Source organism: Temnothorax longispinosus, chromosome 9 (genome assembly GCF_030848805.1).
Source record: "Temnothorax longispinosus isolate EJ_2023e chromosome 9, Tlon_JGU_v1, whole genome shotgun sequence".
Classification (NCBI taxonomy): Eukaryota; Metazoa; Arthropoda; class Insecta; order Hymenoptera; family Formicidae; genus Temnothorax; species Temnothorax longispinosus.
Genome location: NC_092366.1, coordinates 4,876,763 through 4,895,209, shown reverse-complemented (window position 1 = coordinate 4,895,209; position 18,447 = coordinate 4,876,763). Strand labels below are relative to the sequence as shown.

Genomic DNA, 18,447 nt, shown 5'->3' with positions numbered 1-18,447 from the left:
ACGTTGCCAAGCACGCTTTCACCCGCCCGCTCACAAAGGAGAACCTAAGCGCGCCGGCCAATCGAACGGCGCTATACCGCCGGTGGGGATGGCGGGAGTCTACCGCCGTCGCGCTACAGGCAACGTCGCTTTCTCCTCTTCCGTTCTCTCTCCGTTCGTATAGAGAATTCGAGAGAGCCCCGCGCGCGCGACTCGCCGTATAGTCCCACCGGTAAGATATGAGAGGAGGGGAAAGGGGCGAGCGCGAGGCGCAGAAACGACTGCGAACCCTTCTCTACCCTTGAAACTCGAGGTCAACTTTTAGGCAGAGAAAGAGAAGCACGCGGAAAGAGGAGGAAAAAAAAGAGAGAAAGAGAGAGACGCATTTATCGCGACCGACTGGCTGACTCCTCGTCATCATTGCGTGCTCTTTCTTCTGTTACCTCTCTCTTCCTTTTTTTCTTATACCCCTTGAGTTTTGCTACACCGCTACGCTCTCGCTAGCTCACTGGAATTTGCCCCACATCGCGGACGAGCGACGCTTCCTGCTTTTCGCGCCCATCGCTTTACGCCCTTTTTCGCGCCCGTAACACGTACGCGCGAGGACGAGGACGAGGACGCGCGCCCGCTGTCTTTACCGACCGGCGACGACGGGCCGCCGCGCCGGTCTTCTCTTCGTCGGTCGATACGGAAGAACCTTCGGCGAAGCGATAAAATTTCACGTTCTACGAATGGAATGTGCCTCCGAGGATCGACCACGCGCGAGGAGGCCCGCGATTCACGCACGACGCGCGCTTCGAGGCCGGATTTACGTACGCCCCGCGGCAAGGCGCGTCATTACGCGCCATCTTGAAAGAAATGCCTTTATGATAGGCAGAATACGAAGTTGTAATAATTTCTCTGTCGCGATCACGTTTCAATCGCCAATGCGAGCGATACGTTCGCAGCACCGATCCGAATACAATTCCTTCCTCGAATTAGTAATTTTTTTCTCGATGGGGAACGTAAGTCTTGTTACAAACTCGGGGGCACTGACGCGAATTTAGTTTCGTCGGCGCCGCGCGGACGCGAACTCATTTCTACCTTCGTATATAACTCCCTTATTATCCCTTTATCGATACGAAACCACAGGAATGTGACGCTCACGCCGCTCCGGCAACGTATCACTCGCATCGCGTTCTTTTTTTTTTTTCTCCTCGCAACGCGAAGTCGCGAATTGGAATTCGTGCGAATTCGCACGCGCTAACCGAACGGAAAAGCCCTGACCGATCAACGCGCTCGCGGGGGAATGGCCGAAATTTTTTCCCAACCGCTTTCTTCCTCAAAGCGGGCGCTGATCTTTTTTTCTCTTTTCCTTCTCTCTTTCTTTCTACTTTTCTCTGTCTCCGATAGCGCGCCAAGAAGATGAAATGAAAATGTATATCGCGGGACCTGTGCGTCGGACCTGTCCTCCCGTCCCTCCCGCTTCCCCGCGGTGCCTCCTCCACCTCCTCCACCCGCCCCTCGCTCTCCTCTTTCACCCCCCCCCCGGCAACCCTTGCCGTCGTGAGGCGGCGAGTGAGTCGGTGCGGGTAACCCGGCGCGCGAATCGAAGAGAGAGGAGAAGAGAACCGGGTCCGGGTCAATAAGACGCGCGAGCGAGAGAGACGGGGTGATCGAGGGAGACAGAGGCAATGGAGAGGCAGCGGCGTTGTTGAGGTTAGAGGGGAAAGGAACGGGAGCGGGAGAAGCGGAGGGGAGTCGGGGGTAAGCGCGGGAGCGAGAGAGGCGGGAGAACTGGCAGCGCGAGAAAGACGAGGAGAGACAAAGCCATCGCGCATTCCCAGGGCCCAGCATTGGCAACCTAACGAACGAACGTACGTACGTATGGAAACGTACGAAAATGTTGAAATTAGCGTACTTCTCTAACGGGACGGTGAGAGATGAAGGGTCGAAGGAAACGCGGAATGTACGGTGCGATAAAACCAGCGGGAGCCGAGAGAACGCGGGGCGGGAGAAGCCAGATGGAAAAACCGAGTTCCCCGATCATGTTGGTACGGCCCAACGACGACGGCCGGCCCGAACCGGACCGGCCGATTCCACATTGGACGGTACCCTCCGTGTCGCCGTCCGAAATATGCTGAGCGTAGCTTCGAAAATATAAAATGTTCCGATTCGAGAGACGCGATCATTGGCGACCTCGAGAAAACGTATACGTTCAAATTTACGTTCAACATTCAACGAACGTCGCGCGCCGCAAAAATCTGAATAACGCAATAACGCGGATTCTGTCTCGCGAAGACGCAGAGTATCCGCGAGGCGAAGTTTTTGCCTCGGTCTATAAAGAGGGATCGAAATAAATACCTTTCCTACAGCTTACAACTTTCTTACGCGAGCCCGAGGTATCGCCCGTTAGGATTCCGAAAGACCCCGATCCGTTAGGTAAACGAGGGAGAGAAGGGCGCCCTAGGCGCGCATCCGATTCCCACGTTTTGATGTACACCTTGGAATATCGTACGCGCGCGCGCCTGCTTTTTCGAAATATGTATCGTAATTCTCTATCTAGTACAATGAGTTTGCGAGCGGCCGCGCGGGACAGAAACAATGGTGTCACAATGGCGGGAACCCTCCGAGTCGCACCATCTGCCCTTTCCGAGGGCCTCGAATCGCGCCATGTGGCGATACAATTGTCGCGCCCCGCGCCGGCGTGCCTTTTGCCGGACAGTTGAAACAAAAAGAGCCAACGCATATATAAATACATGGTAAAGTTTGATTGCCCGCGCATCTCGACATCCTCTAATAGAAATTACAAAAGCAGGTTCCCCCCCTCCGCCCCCCAAAAAACTCAAGTTTCTCCGACATTTCTAAATCAGCTTTCAAAATTAAAGCCGTTTTCCTTGCTTTCTCAACAGAAAACGCAACTTTATATAAACAAAGAAATAAAAACTACTTTGTGATAAAATAAAAATCACGAGAAAATATAAGTAACAGATTATTTATAAACTTTATACATTTCACAATTGATAATCAAATGCAAGTATTAATATAATAAATCAGCAAACACATTCAAAATTTATTCATCGAGTAATATCATGTGATTAGCTTGAAATTCATTAGCTGAGAACAGTTATACGTAACTACTAATACAGGTCTAAAATTACTTCGTAATAGAGGGCCTCTAATCAGAATCGTGAACCGTCATTCGTTTGGCTTTCAGGAAGCTCCGCGCGAAATTATGAAAATTCCAGTAAGATTTTCTAGTAAAAAAAAAGCTTAAAAATTCCGACGTGACTTATCGAGGGGGATTTTCAATGGAATTTTTTAAACAAAAGTTTCAAAAGGAACAAAGCGTAATCGCGCGCGCGTTTACTCGTAGCGCGTCGGTGATGTAACTCTTAGATAACTCATAACTCTAGCTCGTAATTCTTAGCGTGCACAACGAAAAGCCGATTATCCGAAACGAACACGAAGGTGTGGGGATCGAGGGACGTGGGGAGAGGTGCGATTTGTTCCGACCGAGCGCTTTTACGGATAATCGATCGAAGAGATGGTTGTGCATCGAGTAAAGAAAAAAAAAATGTTTGCGGCTGTGTGTTTTCCTTTGGACTACACTGTTGGTCGGTGTGTAAGTATATGGGCGAGTTTAAGCTTCGTTAAAGCTCCCGCGAGTGCTTGCGAGGCTTGAAACACCGCGGGGCGCAACGTTATGATACGCGACGCTCGTTTATACACAGGGTGTCCCGAGCAACGCTCAAGATTCCTATTAGGAACCGGAAGAAAAACACAGTATGCAAGTGGCGCAAATTGTAAATCGAGTAAACGAAACTTGGTTCTTTCGCCGAACAAAATAGATAATAATTCGCTCGCTTACGGAAAACTGTAACAAATCAAATCAAGGCTAATACGAGTACAACGGATGAGAATACAAAATTGTATTCCTCGAGTATTTCCATCGTTCTGTAATTGTCAAAATAAATTTCCTGACGATAGCAAAAGTTTTATGAGAAAACTATTTCATTAGTGTTAACATTAAATCAAGGCTAATACCAGTACGACAGATGAGAATACAAAATTGTATTCCTCGCGTATTTCCATCGTTTTGTAATTGTCAAAATAAATTTCCTGACGATAGCAAGTTTTTATAAGAAAACTATTTCATTAGTGTTAACATTAAATTGGATATTAATATCAATGTAACCATGTGAACGAGGCGTTTTAGTTTCAGCAGGCAATCACATTATGAAATAAGTAACCAGCGCGCCAGCGTCTGGTTCAAGATAAAGCAGTAATGTTTATGTCATGCTTATACATTACGAACTAAGATCGACTATCTGCTCGACGATCGAAAGTATCAAATACACTTGGCGTGACATTGTTGTGTCTCATGATATATTTCTTAATCAAGTAGAGAAAAGTATCATGTTCGATCGGGCCGGATCTTGGTAGCATATTAATAATCAAATAAATAGAAAGCGTGCAAATATACGGTCGGGTTGAATCTTTTGTGCCTAATAATGCCCGATAATACACTATTAATATTTTTTATGTGAATTTTATATACTTTTCCCAACTTAACAAATATATTTCTTCCTTCTTCAATTAAAATTTCTAATACTGGCATCAGAGAATTTTTGCAATTTTTTTCACACACCCCACCGCATACTTTTCACGTTTCAAACGCGGAAAAATGCCCATCAAGATCTGAACTTGTCGTTGTTGAATTACACGTTGTCGCCGCACCGGTTTTAGTTTCCCGAACATCGCGCGTCCCATCCGAGTATTATCCATCGATCGCGCGTTTTTCGTACGGGACCTGCTCTTTTTAGCTGCACCACGTTGCACTTTTTGCACCAGAAGTAAAAAAAAACAGTGCACACGGAAATTTGCAAGACGACTAATTACCGATTCCGACTACGATTCGCGTCCTAATTTAAATTGCAAAATTGGAAATTTATGATCGCGTCGTAACGTCTTTGCGCTTTTGATCGTCGGTAAATTGCCTCCGTCCTTTGTTCTACCCGGGTCGTTCACATTTCGCCGCACACATCGAATTATAAAACAACCGAACGTCCAAAATGATAGAACGAAATCGTTGCGTCAGTGTACCTTCTCGATATGACGACAGCGACAACAAAAACGTAACCGAACTCGTGATCGAACACGTAATCGAACGTCGAACAGAGGGGAGGCGAGAATCGACCGGAGAGTACAGGGAGTGCAGCTAAAAAAAAAAGGAGAAAAAGAATGAAGAAAGAAACCTATGGTGCGTGGTGTGTGGCAACGGGAAGTATCTACCTCGGACCCACGAGAACCCGCCGTGTCGAACGACGACTAGCGGATCGAATAAAAACGTCGAGCGAGTCAACCGACGACATGCTTGCTTTCTGGCGTCTTCACCGCCGCCACCGCTGCCCGCGCACTTAAAGCCGCGTCCAAACTCGTAACCTCACTACGCCGAATAAAGAGGATGATGCTCAAATAAATAACATATATTGTGAACGTCTCTCTCTCTCTCTCTCTCTCTCTTTATCTCTCCCCCCCCCTTTCCTCTCTTCCTTCTCTATCTCGACAAAGCAGTGGCTCGATATGGCACGGCGACGAGTTACAACCATGTTGGCCGCGACGTATCTCGTCGCTCTACAACGCGATACCAATGCGCAGTATGTAACAAGTCTGGACGCACCTTTACGCTACGCCGCGCTTCGCGAGATGCACCGTCGGTAGGAGAAACGCCTACGTGTAAACACTTTTCCGTCTTCCTCTCTCATTCCCTCCCCGCGCTATCTCTTTCTCTCTCGCTCTGTTATTCCATCTTACATCTTACCCTCCGCTCCCACGAGCATCGCGATCTATTTCGTTGGCAATAACGAGCTCGGTACACGATCGTCGAGAAAAATAATCCGAGCGATGAAGGAGCGCGGGAGGAGGGAGGGCGTAAGAGAGACAGAGAGAGAGAGAAAGATAAAAACATGGAGATGTCGATCTTCTTCGAGGTCCAGACTACTTTGCTCGACCGCCCGCACATTCGTCCGTTCGCTCGTTTGTCTTGACAGCTTTCGCGAGATTTTTGGAAAGCGGGAAAACTACTGGCGGCGCGTCCCGACATACCACGCCATGCACGGTGGGAACGATGACAGAGAGTGCGATTGATTTTTCAACTACGGCCACATTATCCTCCTCGAGGAGGTTTGCTCGTCGCGATGCACGACGAAAAGAGCGAGAGCAACGCAAAACACGGGACGTGCACGCGCGCGTAGGCCTTGACGTCAACACGTCGTTGACGCGGCGGCGGCGACGGTGAAGCGATCGAGCGAACGAACGAGCGAGCGGTGGCGGCGACGGCGGCGGCCGCGGCCGCGGGCACCGCCGAGCATCTCCGCGAGTAGATCCACGTCGCCGAGACACGCCGTCGTACGTACGTTCCGTCCTTTCGTCGCACGGTATCTCGATAACGCGCGACGAGACGACACAACGAGGCGTACGCGCACGACGCGTCCGTCCGGGCAGCCATTTGCTGCCGTGTGCTGACGGTAGTACGGAAATAAAAGGTATACGTACGAGGAACGCAGCACGGTAGCGGGCTACGGCCAGCGGACACGCTCGCGTTGGGCGGGTCCGACGGTGCGTACGTACGCGCGGATCGTCCGCGCGGCGTCCCGCGGATCTGTCAACGCGACCCGCGAAAAATATTTCGATTTTTCTTACCTGGAACGGGATCCGCTACGGCTAAAAGGATTCTTCAGCTTCGAATATCGCGACCCCACGCCACTCGTGCGGCATACGGTCAGCGTACGGGGAAAATCTCCCATTACCATTGGCTTATTTCAGATAAGCCGCAAAAAGTAAGCCAATCAGCGCCGACCTTTTATGTTTTGGTGCGTTTCTTTTTGCCCCCCACCAAATAAAATGTCGGCCGGTTGAAAGGGCGGGAAAATGCGTGAGTGCAAAGCCGATCGTGCGACGTCGAACGCGGCCGCCCTTATCGCCGACGCGATCGTTTTTACCAAGTACGGCCGATCGTACGGCCGACACCGTGCGCCGTCGTTTGTTTCGCTCGACGACGGATCGTCGCGGCCGTCTACGCGAGAACGTTGAGGTTAGGCACCGTTTCTATCGTAGGTGGCGCCAGGAGACGATGGTGCGACGCGGCACCGTACGGCGGTTCGACGCAGGATCGCCAACGTCACGCGGAAAAACCAACGAGGAAAACTCGTGTTCTCGTTCTCGCGTTGTCCGCTCTTTCGCGCTTGTAGTTTGGGAGAAAAAAAAAAGACCTACGTCTAGAGAGGCGGAATTTATCATTTCCGTTGAGACATGAAACAAAAATCATTAGATGAGTACACCGCACTCGAGAATATAATCGTCTTGTCCGATATTTTTTTTCATCTTCTACGTTACAAAAATTTTTTGTGGTAACTTAGGAGCAGGAGGGGGAAAAGGTCAAATCGAATTGAAGCATGAAAATGTGTGGCGTCTTCTAATGTGTATTATAGATTGCGTTGTGGCCATTTTCTATAGGATTTTTATAAGTGGCAAATTGAAAATAACGTAAAAATACATAGATATTTGTGATCATACGAATACGACTTGTCTTTTTTCATACAAAAAATTAATTCAACGAAATGCAGTGAATGAATCTATTTAAAAAGTACGTTTCTTTTTATTATTGGCCTAGTTTACACCAATCACTTGATACGCGTATTAAATAGTAAATAACTAGTAAATTAGTTTGATTATTGGCTGATCAGCTCAAATATACTATTCGATACGCGTATCAAAAGATTGGTGTAAACTAGGCCATTTTTTTTGCCGCCATGATAAATTTGTTGATTATAGGGTCTCTAGGCCGCACATGCGCTTTATCTTATAGAGTCGGACCGATTTTTGTGATATGCGCAGTCCGAGTGGGACTCAATTGACTACGCCATTCGATTTCAAATATCTAGATTCTGAAACCATACGGCTGTGATGGTATGATCAATGAACTTAAGACTCCAATAACATGATAGGCTACGTGCCAAGCTGATGAATAAATCATTTTCCAGTGGATCGACCGAGAGGGCTGTGAATGGCTATGATCAATCGCAACGTGGTTAAATGGAACGCTCCCGTAATAAATCTTATATAAAAAGAAGCGAGACGTGCAACGACTGCTGATTGGCTCCGTCATTTTCTCTAATCAGTCGTATGTCGGAGTTAAATGTCGGAACGCATATGATGGTCCAATGAGAGAATTTCTTTTTCGATAACGAATTTTCCTCATTGGACCAAAAAGGAGAATGTCAGGCAGTCATTTTCTCTACTTTATATATAGGACTCGACACAGTTGACAATAGTAGACTCAAGTGCTGGAGCGTCCCACGTTCGACAATTCTAACAGAGCTGATTTTTTTCTACTTCTTTTTCATTTAAAATCGAATCCACTTTTTAAAAAGACATTACGAGGCATTTATTTTTTATCGAACAATTGAAGCCTCCTTTTCCGCGATGCTGATAAGCTTAATTGCCTCGTGGTGTGCTTCGTTCACTGTGTCGCTGTACGTATTTTAAAAGACTTGTAGTTTCTTTTTTTTTTAAGGTACGTTAAGTCCAAAGAACTGCGCGGATCAATTCTACCTGCGGCAAATCAGTGCTGATCACATTATCGGACGCAATTTAGAGTCATAACGCACGAGTATCTAGCACTGAACTCTATATATACTGGAATGAGTGATCTATTGTTTTTCAGTTACATAAAAATGATGACATTCTCAGTGCGATTGACCAATCAGGTAGTACTAGAAAGAGAGAATACAATTGGCATCAATAATGGCTGCGTTTCAAGATACACTGCCAGTCCTGAATATCAATAATATACGTGAATATATATATATATTCATCCAGTTTTTTAAAATGCGTACGCAAAAGAATCCGACCAGTCAAGGTCAAGTGTGCGATGCGAAGAAAGAAGAAAGTGATATATGGAATTTCTGTTTTTTTATTTGACACGTGATTGAAGACATGTGCAAGTACGTGACGTCGCCGAGTGTACAACATTGTGGACCCGACACGTTCTGCGGTTCTACATTTTAACTGGTCGATGATGTTTCCGGTCCAAGGAGCTAGCCGCGGATGCCGCGACCGCGGGAGTTGGGACGGCCCGCCTTTCACGCGCAGGCGCATGAAGAAAAAGCGATCCTGGCAGCTCGCTCCGACGACAATACGCGGTGTGTAGATGTTTCGCATATGATGCTCAGCTCAGCCCGGCGGCTCCAGTTTCAGTCGAAGACTGATTGTGCTGACGTACGGATGTCGTTCGACCTGTCGTTGCGTCGTCGTTGACGGATTTTTCTCGTCGGCGTCGTGCGCGGGTGTCGGTCGCGGTGTAAACGCGAGCGGTAAACCCCTCTCGGCAGTGAGTTTCTCGGTTCGTGTCCCGATAACTGCGTGTATCGGTGTGTCGTGAGGTATCTTGGTGAACGCGGGAGAGGACGCGGCGGGAATCGCCGGCGGACCCGCGAAGTCCTTCGGCGCGCGGCCGGCCAGCGGAGGATCTACCGTCCCGGATTCCCGGCGACGCTCGCGAGCCCCGAGGGGGCTCGTCGACATTTTCCGCGCGCTCGGTCACGTCGGCGACCGATCGGCGACCCGGCGCGGCACCGCGCGCGTCACGTCGCGACGCGGCGTGGCGCGGTTCGGCTTGGCTTGGCTTGGCTTGGCTTTGGCTTTGGCTTGGTTGTGGTTCCGCTCCGCTTCGGCCGACTCCATATAGACATTGGACACGGAGACACGCGCCACGTACGTACGCCGCCGTCCCGACCGCGCGAAAGGACGGACGAGGCCGCGAGGGGAGAAGTAGGGGAACTCGCGGCTTGATAGCCGCGGATCGCGCGGAGGAGAATTATGAGCGTGCGGCGTTTCCCAGCGCGCCCCTGTTACCGTCGTCGTCACCGTCATCATCATCGTCGTGGTCACCGTCCCGCGATCGCCGGTTGCCCCGGCGCGATCGAAGACTTTTGACACGAGTGCACCGACCGCGCGAATCTTCGTCGTCGTCGTCGTCATCGTCATTGTCATCGTCACCGTCGCCGTCGTCGCAGACGACGGCACTGAACGCAGCAGCCGAACGCGATCGCGATCGGGATCGCGACCGGCAGGACTGTTCCCCCCCGGGGCCAGGATGAACGGCTTCAGCACCGGCGAGGAGGACTCGCGGGGCGCGGCGGACCAGATCTGCTGCCTCGTCGACGAGGGCGAGCGATGCTCCCGCCCGGCCGGCAACGCGTCCTACAGCAAACGCATCCAGAAGACCGTCACCCAGCGGCGGCTCAAGCTCAATCTCGATCACATGGTACGTGCACAGACGCGGCACAGTTGTATACGGGGCAGACGCGCACGTCTGCATACATATACGCGCTTGGCGAGCGCGCGCGTATCACTCTCTGATCGCCGCGCTCGATTGTCACATTTGTCACGCGAAATTCGGAGCGTCCGCGGCCGCCGCCGCCGGCGACGCGCGTCGTCCGCTATTATACTCCGCGCAATGCGTTGTATAGAGTGTATGTATTTATCAGTATCATAAATTATCGATACCCGATAACGCGCTCGATCTCGCCACGAGGGTCCGGCTGGTGACCGACATTGGTTGACACGATTAATGCGCGATACATAACTTGCACGATTACCCACATTTTTATTGTACAACTGTGATTGTATTTAATATTGGTAGAAAAGCGCACTAACAACGAGGAGCACCGACGAACAAATAAGTAAATTTTATTTATTGCGATGTAATTTGATTTCGCGTCTTGTTGTGTTCCTATTAGGATGGGGCATTCGACTTGAAGAAAGTCGTCGAAAAAGTGCGTCAGAGATAGTAAAGATTTTCCAGAAATTTATTCGTGGAATTTTAGCATATTTTTTTGTAAAATAATTACTTCACTTTAACGCGATATCGTCGGACGCGTTATACTCCGTTTCCCGGCGAATTGACATTCGATGGATAGAATTCTCAAACATTCGCGGAACTTATCAACTATCGACGCCTACGGCTATTATTGCTATTCTGTTACATCCCTTCTTTGTGTACTTTGTGCAGGCACGACATATATACATCTGTGATTATCACAAGCAAGTGATCCAGTGTGCGAGAACCAAGCAGCAGCAGCAACGGAGGCGCAAGGATTCCGAGGAGGACTCGGGCGAGACTGACAATGACCTCCCAGAAGTCGACCTCTTCCAATTGCAAGTCGGCACATTAAGGCGATACAAGAGGCACTACAAAGTTTCTACCCGACCGGGTCTCAACAAGGCTCAGCTAGCGGACGTAAGTAAAGCAACGTTATTATTCTCTTATTTCGTTACGTGCAATAATATTTATAGGCACAAAAATCGATTGATCGAATATAAACGTAAGAATTGATATATGTATATATAGAGAGATAATAAATGTTTTAAATACAAAAATTATTGTATAAGTTAAATTATTTGTAAAAGGCATTGTGTAAAATGTAGTTTAAGAGGTTTCAAGATCTTACCTTATAGGTAAAGAATCGTGTCTTTATTATTATACGTAAATGTAGAGAGAACAGAATTTAACGTTTATTATTTCTATGAAAATTTTCAATATGACTTTCTGAACATTGTGCCTTAGTAATAATAAACGTAAGACCCTTTATCACTACACACAATATATACAGTTTAGGCATGTTAGAAAAAATAAATTAACTTTGTTTTGACAAAACTGGAGATACGATTCTTTGCCTCTAAGGTACAGATATAGACATCAGATAAAGCCGTAGTCTTTGCAGACCTTTCCCTCAGTAACCGTTAAGAATTATCAATAAAAATAATATGAATATATTTACTTTAGTAATTGCAAATGGCCTGAGTGCAAGTTTCACTCGTTATTACTTTTCAAAATTATTGAGAAAAGAAAATAACGAAATATACAATGAAAGTATGACAGAAAGTGACGTATTAATTATTCGTTTTAAGGAAGAAATATGAATTCGATGGCAAGGAAAGCTTCATTGGAGGGGCGATGCCCTGCCTGAAGCACCCGCCTTACTCTATTATGTTTTTTGACCCAACCTAAGCCTCGTCCGAGGGTTAGCCCGCCCACGAATTCAATAGGCGTACAAATTCGACGAATGACATTCGAATTTTCGAAGTAAGGATCAAAATGAATAGTTGCCATATGTCATTTTCTATTATATTTTCACTGAAGGATTCATTGTTATTTCATTATTATTTTTTTATAATTTTGAATCAACAATGAGAAAAAACAGCTGTTTTATGACATTTTTTAAGATTTCTTAAAATCACGTATCTAATTTTTATTGCAGACTCTCATGAAGCATTTCAAGACCATCCCCGTTGTTGAGAAGGAGGCTCTAAGTTTCTTCATATATACAGTTAAGACCAACGCGAATAAGTTAGACCAAAAGAACGGTTTAAGCAACAGTGATACGACGTAACGTTGTATGACGGGAATTCTCGTATGTCGCGACTGTAATAACAGTACGGATTAATTATGTGATAAGTGTGTAATATCAATTTTTACTTGTTAATATATATAGATATATATATATATGTATTTTATAAGCTGTCCATTAAAATAATATAACAAAAAATAGATGTATATATAATATATAAAAATATATGTAATATATGCATATGTATATATATGCTGTGTGGTGGTAACACAGCATATATATATGTATTCCAGTATCAAAATCATTCGTTATTTTATTTTTCATTGCACTTCTCGTATGAAATTGGCACAAATGTAAAAATGTACAAATGCACTCGCGATTTTGTTTTAGAAATCGCGAGCGGTGATATACCTATACTTTGGAAAATGCTGCCCGGAAAAGATAAATGCGCAGTTAATACGACAGGAATAAATGACTTCTATGAAGCCAATGTGTTTTTATCTATTTTACCTTTATTGGAAAAAAAAAAGAAAATACATAGAATATACGTTCCATCGTTTCGGGATCTTGATATAATTTCCCTGATATTATTTATATATCTATACTTAAAGTATGAATATGAGTAACGTCCGATAAGACATGTATAAAGACCGCGGTTTTTTTGTTTTTGTTTTACTTCCTATTGTACATACCTTCACACATGCTCGTTAGCAGTGCAATCATTGTTATCATTATTTTTTTTACCTCGGTTTTTCGATCGATTTATTTGAATTTCTTGATAAAGATTTTCATTTGACAAAATGTGTGAAGAGTAATTCGCATGTATATAAATTTAATTTGTCAAAAACATTCACAGTGAGTGAAGAAACGTATGAATTTTTCTTGTAATATAAAAGAGACATCGGCACATGTCACTTTCTATTCGATAACTTACTATAAGCGGAAAACGGTATACATTTAATCAAATCTTCAACATTGATAACGAAGAAATATGGAAAAAAAAACTGTCTAGTCAACAAAATATTTGTTGCCTAATGTTACTACAGCGGCGAAATAAAGGAAGCTTTTAACGTTATCAAATTACATTTTGATTTGATATCTCTAAATTGTTTGAAGCTAATGATTCTGCAAAAAGATATCTTCTTTTTAACAAGACATTTTATTAGAGATTGTCCGTTTTCGACGAACTTTAAATTTAACAAATATCAAAAATTTGTATAATTCTCTATCACGGTTAATTATTATGGTGCTGTAATAAGTATGTTGGAAATGCTACATATTGTTTATATTAACCGTCTCTTAATTTTAATATGTTTAGTGTTCCTATGCTCTGTTTGAAGTAATAAGTGTCGTCCAAACAATTGATAATCAATTTCGCAATACAACGCATACTTTTTCTTGCCCACTGCATCATCAAATTATTCCCGCCGATAAAATCAATTATTACGAGGTAGCGAAATTATCCTTAATAATCTTCTACGACAAAATTCGTATGTTGCACGTAGCTCGATCCTAATACAGAATTATCCTGATTCTTCCTTATTGTTCCGATTAATCTCTTTCGTTCGCACTATTTCTTGTGTCTCGGCGAAGCAATCTACTGTAACTCTACAATGCAATATAGGTGCATGGTGCAATATGTACGTTTTTATTATTCTCGAACGTTACTATTATCGTTATCATTGCTTAATATTAATGCAGTATAATAGCAGTTATCTGATTTACTATTATTCTTATTATACTTAAAATGTATGTATTAAAATCTTGATCATTCGAACGCTCGATCGACTGAATGCTAAATTACATGAGTAGTATAAAGAACGTTCGAATAATCAAAATGTTCGATGAAATAGATCTGGATAATCAAGAATCTATTGTGCTTATTATATATAATTATATATAATAGATGTATATCTATATATTATTTCGTGACATATATCTATCGTATGGAATAGATATATATCATATAATCATATGTAAAGTATACATAATTATATATAAAAGAACATGTTAGTCATATATATAATATAGCGTCTGCGTATGATATAGAAATTCATATATAAAATGGAACTCGCTCTTTTTTCGAATTTGGCTCTTTTTTTCTATCATCGTAAGTATATAACCGAATTTTTGTGAGACACAATTTCTTTCTTTTTCGGACAATATCAACAGTATACATAATATATACAACGATAATTCTAGGTTAGTAGTAAAACTCGCTTGTCTGTCGCAAGCATGAACCCTCGCTCGTCTGTTGCAGCTCATCTGTTGCATTCGAATACTCGAATTAGAATAAATGTTGTCGTCCTTGTCCGTCCCATGGGTCCGCATTACGATTTATACGGTCCCAACTTCTTCCGGGTCGTAATTTTTAACTCTCTTGTTGTAGGCGATGATTTCCTGCGCATTAAAAAATTGTTTCGTTAATTTCATGCGTAAAGACGAACAATTATTCATACATTAACGGAGAGATCCACAGAATTAAAATCATTCGGAATGTTTCAAGCACATATTTCAGTTCAAACATACCCTTTCGTATCGGGCTCTATCCTCCTCCGCGATGGCCATGTACTTGGATTTTGTCTGTAGATCCGTGCTCATCCACAATTTTCCTAATTCCTTTGCAATATCACCTACTCCCATCTCGGGGTGCAATTCTCTCATCTTGCCGCGCAGCTCTTGGCAGAAGTAGAAAAATGCAGATCTGTAACGTATCGATGTAGAATCGCGGTAAGTATCGTAAGTGCTTCAACATTTATTAAATATTTTTTGTATCGACATATCTTGCTCAGGCGTTTACAAAAACCACTGATAAAATCACAAGACAGAAGAGCTAAATAACATTATCAATGCTACATCTTCAAAGTACAATTCTGTCTGATTATTGATTCAACATTTTTAATTCAACGTACAGCGCTCGTTTTGGTGCATCCTTGTCCCTGTATCTCTTCGTTCCTCTACGCGTCGGCCTCTCTGGCTCCTCGTGTCCGGTGTAATGTCTATCATAGTAATACACTTTCTTGTTGTTGCAATGCGCATTACCGTCTTCGAGATGTACGATCTGCAAAATGGACCCAATACCAATTCACTTATAACGGTCAGTTAGGGCCCTAATTTAAATAACAATTTCTCTCCTTTTTTCTCCGATAGATTTTTTGAATTGCAATATGTTTTTCTATATTTGAGTTTGTTGTTACAAACTCAATTACTGTTGAAGTATTATATCGATTGTCGCACCTCGTTCTTCACCGGCACCGAGTTGATGATGTAGTTTTTAGGGCCAGGAGTATTAGACCACTTTGCCTGATTAGCGGAAACGTTGGTCACGTTATTGGACTTCATCACACCTTCTCCACCGCATTCTGCAAAGGAAATACGTAGGCGGTGGTACACTATGGTGGTATACAGCAGGGTGAATCTACACGACTCTTATTCTACCTATATATACCTGGTGCCATGTTGGCCTGGCCGACGATCATAGTCTCCCTCATTCCAGAGTTCAAAGAGTTGTCGCCGGTCTTCGTAAGATACACGTTCTTCCTATCTGACGACTCCATGACTGTCTTACTCTCGCGCAATTCAAGGATAGTGGCACAATTTGCTGATCACCTGTCAATAACGATAAACGTCAAATTATTCTCTTCACCAAAGGAACAATCTGTAATATGTAAAAATTCGAAGACCAAGAAAACATTCAAAATAATACTGAACTTCTGAACTAGCAGAAAATAAGATTTAAAGAAATTAATCAAATTTTTCTTCAGCTACTTCAAAAGCTTCATTAACGTATGCTCTTTATCATCACTCCATTATTAATTCGTTATTATTTTCGAGTGTTCGAATCGACGTTCGTTCATTTCAATCGTCATTACATAAAGCTATCGCGGCTGCGGGATCTCTCGCAAAGAAAAAAACCTGACGAACTTGCTCAGGACTCTTTCCCTGTCCTTCCGTTCCGATCTGCGAGACGACACTTGTTTATTCGAGCGAGGGAGGACGGGAGAACACAAGTACAATACGGCCGGAGGGAACAGATTGTCGCTGGTTCCCTCCTCTCCCTCAGGAACGCCCAGCGCGACCGCGAGAACCTCCTTCGCTCGACTCCGATACGAGTCTCTCGAACAGATCGAACTGATCGACTCCACTTTCGACGAGCGGCTCTTAATTTCGGATCACGCGATCAGTTCGTAGCTTCATCCATCTTTCGGAATCTTTATTTCGGTCGATCGCGGTCTGGCTCGCGTCGAGAGGCACTCGGCGTCGGTCGTCCGGTCGTACACGACAATCAACTTACCAGGCGTCGCGAACGCGGATACGCAACGCATACGCGAGCAGAAGCGGGAGGAGGCGGAGGCGGCGGCGGCGGCGGCGGGCGGCGGGTTCGCTTCGCGAGATCGCGCGAGAGAAGAGATCGGCGTCGGGAGGAGAGAAAGAGATGGAAAAAGACAGAGAGAGAGAGAGAGAGAGAGGCGGCGGCTTGGCGGCTATCGAGCTCGATTTCACGGATACCGGGGGCTATCGCACCTCGGGACGACGGAGCATTGTATCGCGGAGGCGATCGCGACGATTGTGTCCGCGTGAGAGCGAGAGCAAGCGAGAGAGAAAGGGAGAAAAAAACTGAAAAAAGAACAGCCGGGACCGCGGACTCCGGAGCGAATCGGATATGGCAGTTGCCGTGGCGTGGCGTGAACGTATATATGTATATGTATATTGTTATACGAATACGTGCGCGACGTCTCGCGCACGGGATGCGTCGCAAACGCGCAGGTACGACGCGTCGATTCTTTTTTCTTCTCTCTTTTCTCTTCTTTTTCCTTTTTTTTTTCTTTTTCTTTACCTATAGGGACTCGCTCATACGCGCGGGTGTCGCATTTTTCGCGATCACACGATGACCTGTGTTCCGGGACGACGGGGAGCGACGGTGCTTCGGCGATGTGCTTTCGTCGCTACCGCGTCTTTGTTTTGCGTGCGGCAAGTGCGGCAACCCGATAATCGTCGACGCCGTCGAACAACCGACGCGCTGTGTACCGTGGAACTGATATATCTGCGCTCGGGTGTCTCCGGGACTCGGGACTATACGCGACGACGTCGCTGATGTAGCGGGGCGACTGGGTATTTCTGCCCCCGCCCGCGGGCGCGAGGCCGAGCCGCCGAGCCGTAGGGCGCGCCAATTGGTCGGACGACTCCCCGGAAACGTCGGGGTGATGTCTCGTCCTAGTTGACGAAGTTCCTAGGAAGCGGAGTCTCGAGTGTTTAAATTCAAGGATCGATGCTTTTAGGGACGCACAGAACAATAAAAGTTTTTATGATATATTAATTTCGATCAACTCCGATTTTTGTATCAAGTAATTATTTGTTGATAGAATTATTACTTTTTTGTTGCTTGGGGAATGTGGAGAGAAAAATTAGATTGTGAATAATAATAATGATCAATTTTTTACGATTAACTTATTTGTAATTGCAAACAAACTTAAAAGATCTGACAAAGGATTTCACTTGCCCTCGGTGGAAAAATGTCTCAAAATTTTTTATATTATTATTATAATCTCAGAATTTCAATGAAAATTTTATCTTTCTCAGACTTTTGGAATGTTTTTCAGAAAAACTCAGGCAAAATAAAAATTAAATATTTCATTTTTCTTGTCAACTGCATCTTTGCAGAAATTTTAATAAATAATATGAGAAAATCCACGTAATAATTGTCAGAAGTTTTCTTACACGCAGATACTGAAATATTTCGAAAATTCTCAATCCCAAGTATATCTGAGAAACTAAACATATTTTTCTCATTATTTTTCATAAATCTAAAATAATGAAAATTCTTAGAAAATTTAAAAATATGAGAAATTTTTTGCGTATCTTTCACGAGATGAAAATGCGAAAAGTGAGAGAATTTACTAGAGTATCTATGGCCGGTATTCATAATCAGATCTTATTTCAAGACCGTCTTAAGTAATATCTTAAGATGCTAATACGGCTCTGTGATTGGTTAATGACATCTTAAGATTGTACTTAAGATGGTCTTAAATATAAGAACCGACTATGAATACCGGCCTATGATTTCATTGGTCGA

General features: G+C 44.6%; 2 protein-coding genes across 5 annotated transcripts; one reads left to right on the top strand and one right to left on the bottom strand.

Annotated features, from left to right (window-relative positions):
- The first annotated feature begins 8,963 nt into the window (after window positions 1-8,963).
- On the top strand, window positions 8,964-13,088 carry Sap30 (SIN3-associated polypeptide 30). The gene is made up of 3 exons (XM_071787456.1): window positions 8,964-10,288; window positions 11,036-11,263; window positions 12,285-13,088. The coding sequence occupies exons 1-3, from the start codon at window positions 10,118-10,120 to the stop codon at window positions 12,414-12,416; spliced, it is 531 nt and encodes a 176-aa protein (XP_071643557.1). The 5' UTR covers window positions 8,964-10,117; the 3' UTR covers window positions 12,417-13,088.
- Window positions 12,867-17,470, bottom strand: LOC139818643 (uncharacterized). 4 transcript variants are annotated; one of them, XM_071787452.1, is made up of 6 exons: window positions 17,212-17,470; window positions 15,823-15,983; window positions 15,612-15,736; window positions 15,287-15,435; window positions 14,904-15,078; window positions 12,867-14,774 (listed from the first exon to the last, which is right to left on the bottom strand). In XM_071787452.1, exons 2-6 carry the CDS (start codon window positions 15,929-15,931, stop codon window positions 14,712-14,714), a joined length of 621 nt encoding a protein of 206 aa, XP_071643553.1. In that variant the 5' UTR covers window positions 15,932-15,983; window positions 17,212-17,470; the 3' UTR covers window positions 12,867-14,711. The 4 variants fall into 4 exon arrangements, with proteins under 4 accessions (XP_071643553.1, XP_071643555.1, XP_071643554.1 ...); XM_071787454.1 differs by lacking the exon at window positions 17,212-17,470 and adding an exon at window positions 16,669-17,000; XM_071787453.1 differs by lacking the exon at window positions 17,212-17,470 and adding an exon at window positions 16,299-16,659.
- Window positions 17,471-18,447: the final 977 nt, after the last annotated feature.

Excerpts from the sequence above, each read along its gene's own strand:
- Sap30 (XM_071787456.1), top strand. The coding sequence starts at position 10,118 with ATGAACGGCTTCAGCACCGGCGAGGAGGACTCGCGGGGCGCGGCGGAC. Across the intron at positions 10,289-11,035 it reads AGCTCAATCTCGATCACATG|GCACGACATATATACATCTG; the intron begins GTACGTGCACAG and ends TACTTTGTGCAG. Across the intron at positions 11,264-12,284 it reads ACAAGGCTCAGCTAGCGGAC|ACTCTCATGAAGCATTTCAA; the intron begins GTAAGTAAAGCA and ends TTTTTATTGCAG.
- LOC139818643 (XM_071787452.1), bottom strand. The coding sequence starts at position 15,931 with ATGGAGTCGTCAGATAGGAAGAACGTGTATCTTACGAAGACCGGCGAC. Across the intron at positions 15,737-15,822 it reads CCAGGCCAACATGGCACCAG|AATGCGGTGGAGAAGGTGTG; the intron begins GTATATATAGGT and ends TTTCCTTTGCAG. Across the intron at positions 15,079-15,286 it reads GATGCACCAAAACGAGCGCT|ATCTGCATTTTTCTACTTCT; the intron begins GTACGTTGAATT and ends GATACGTTACAG.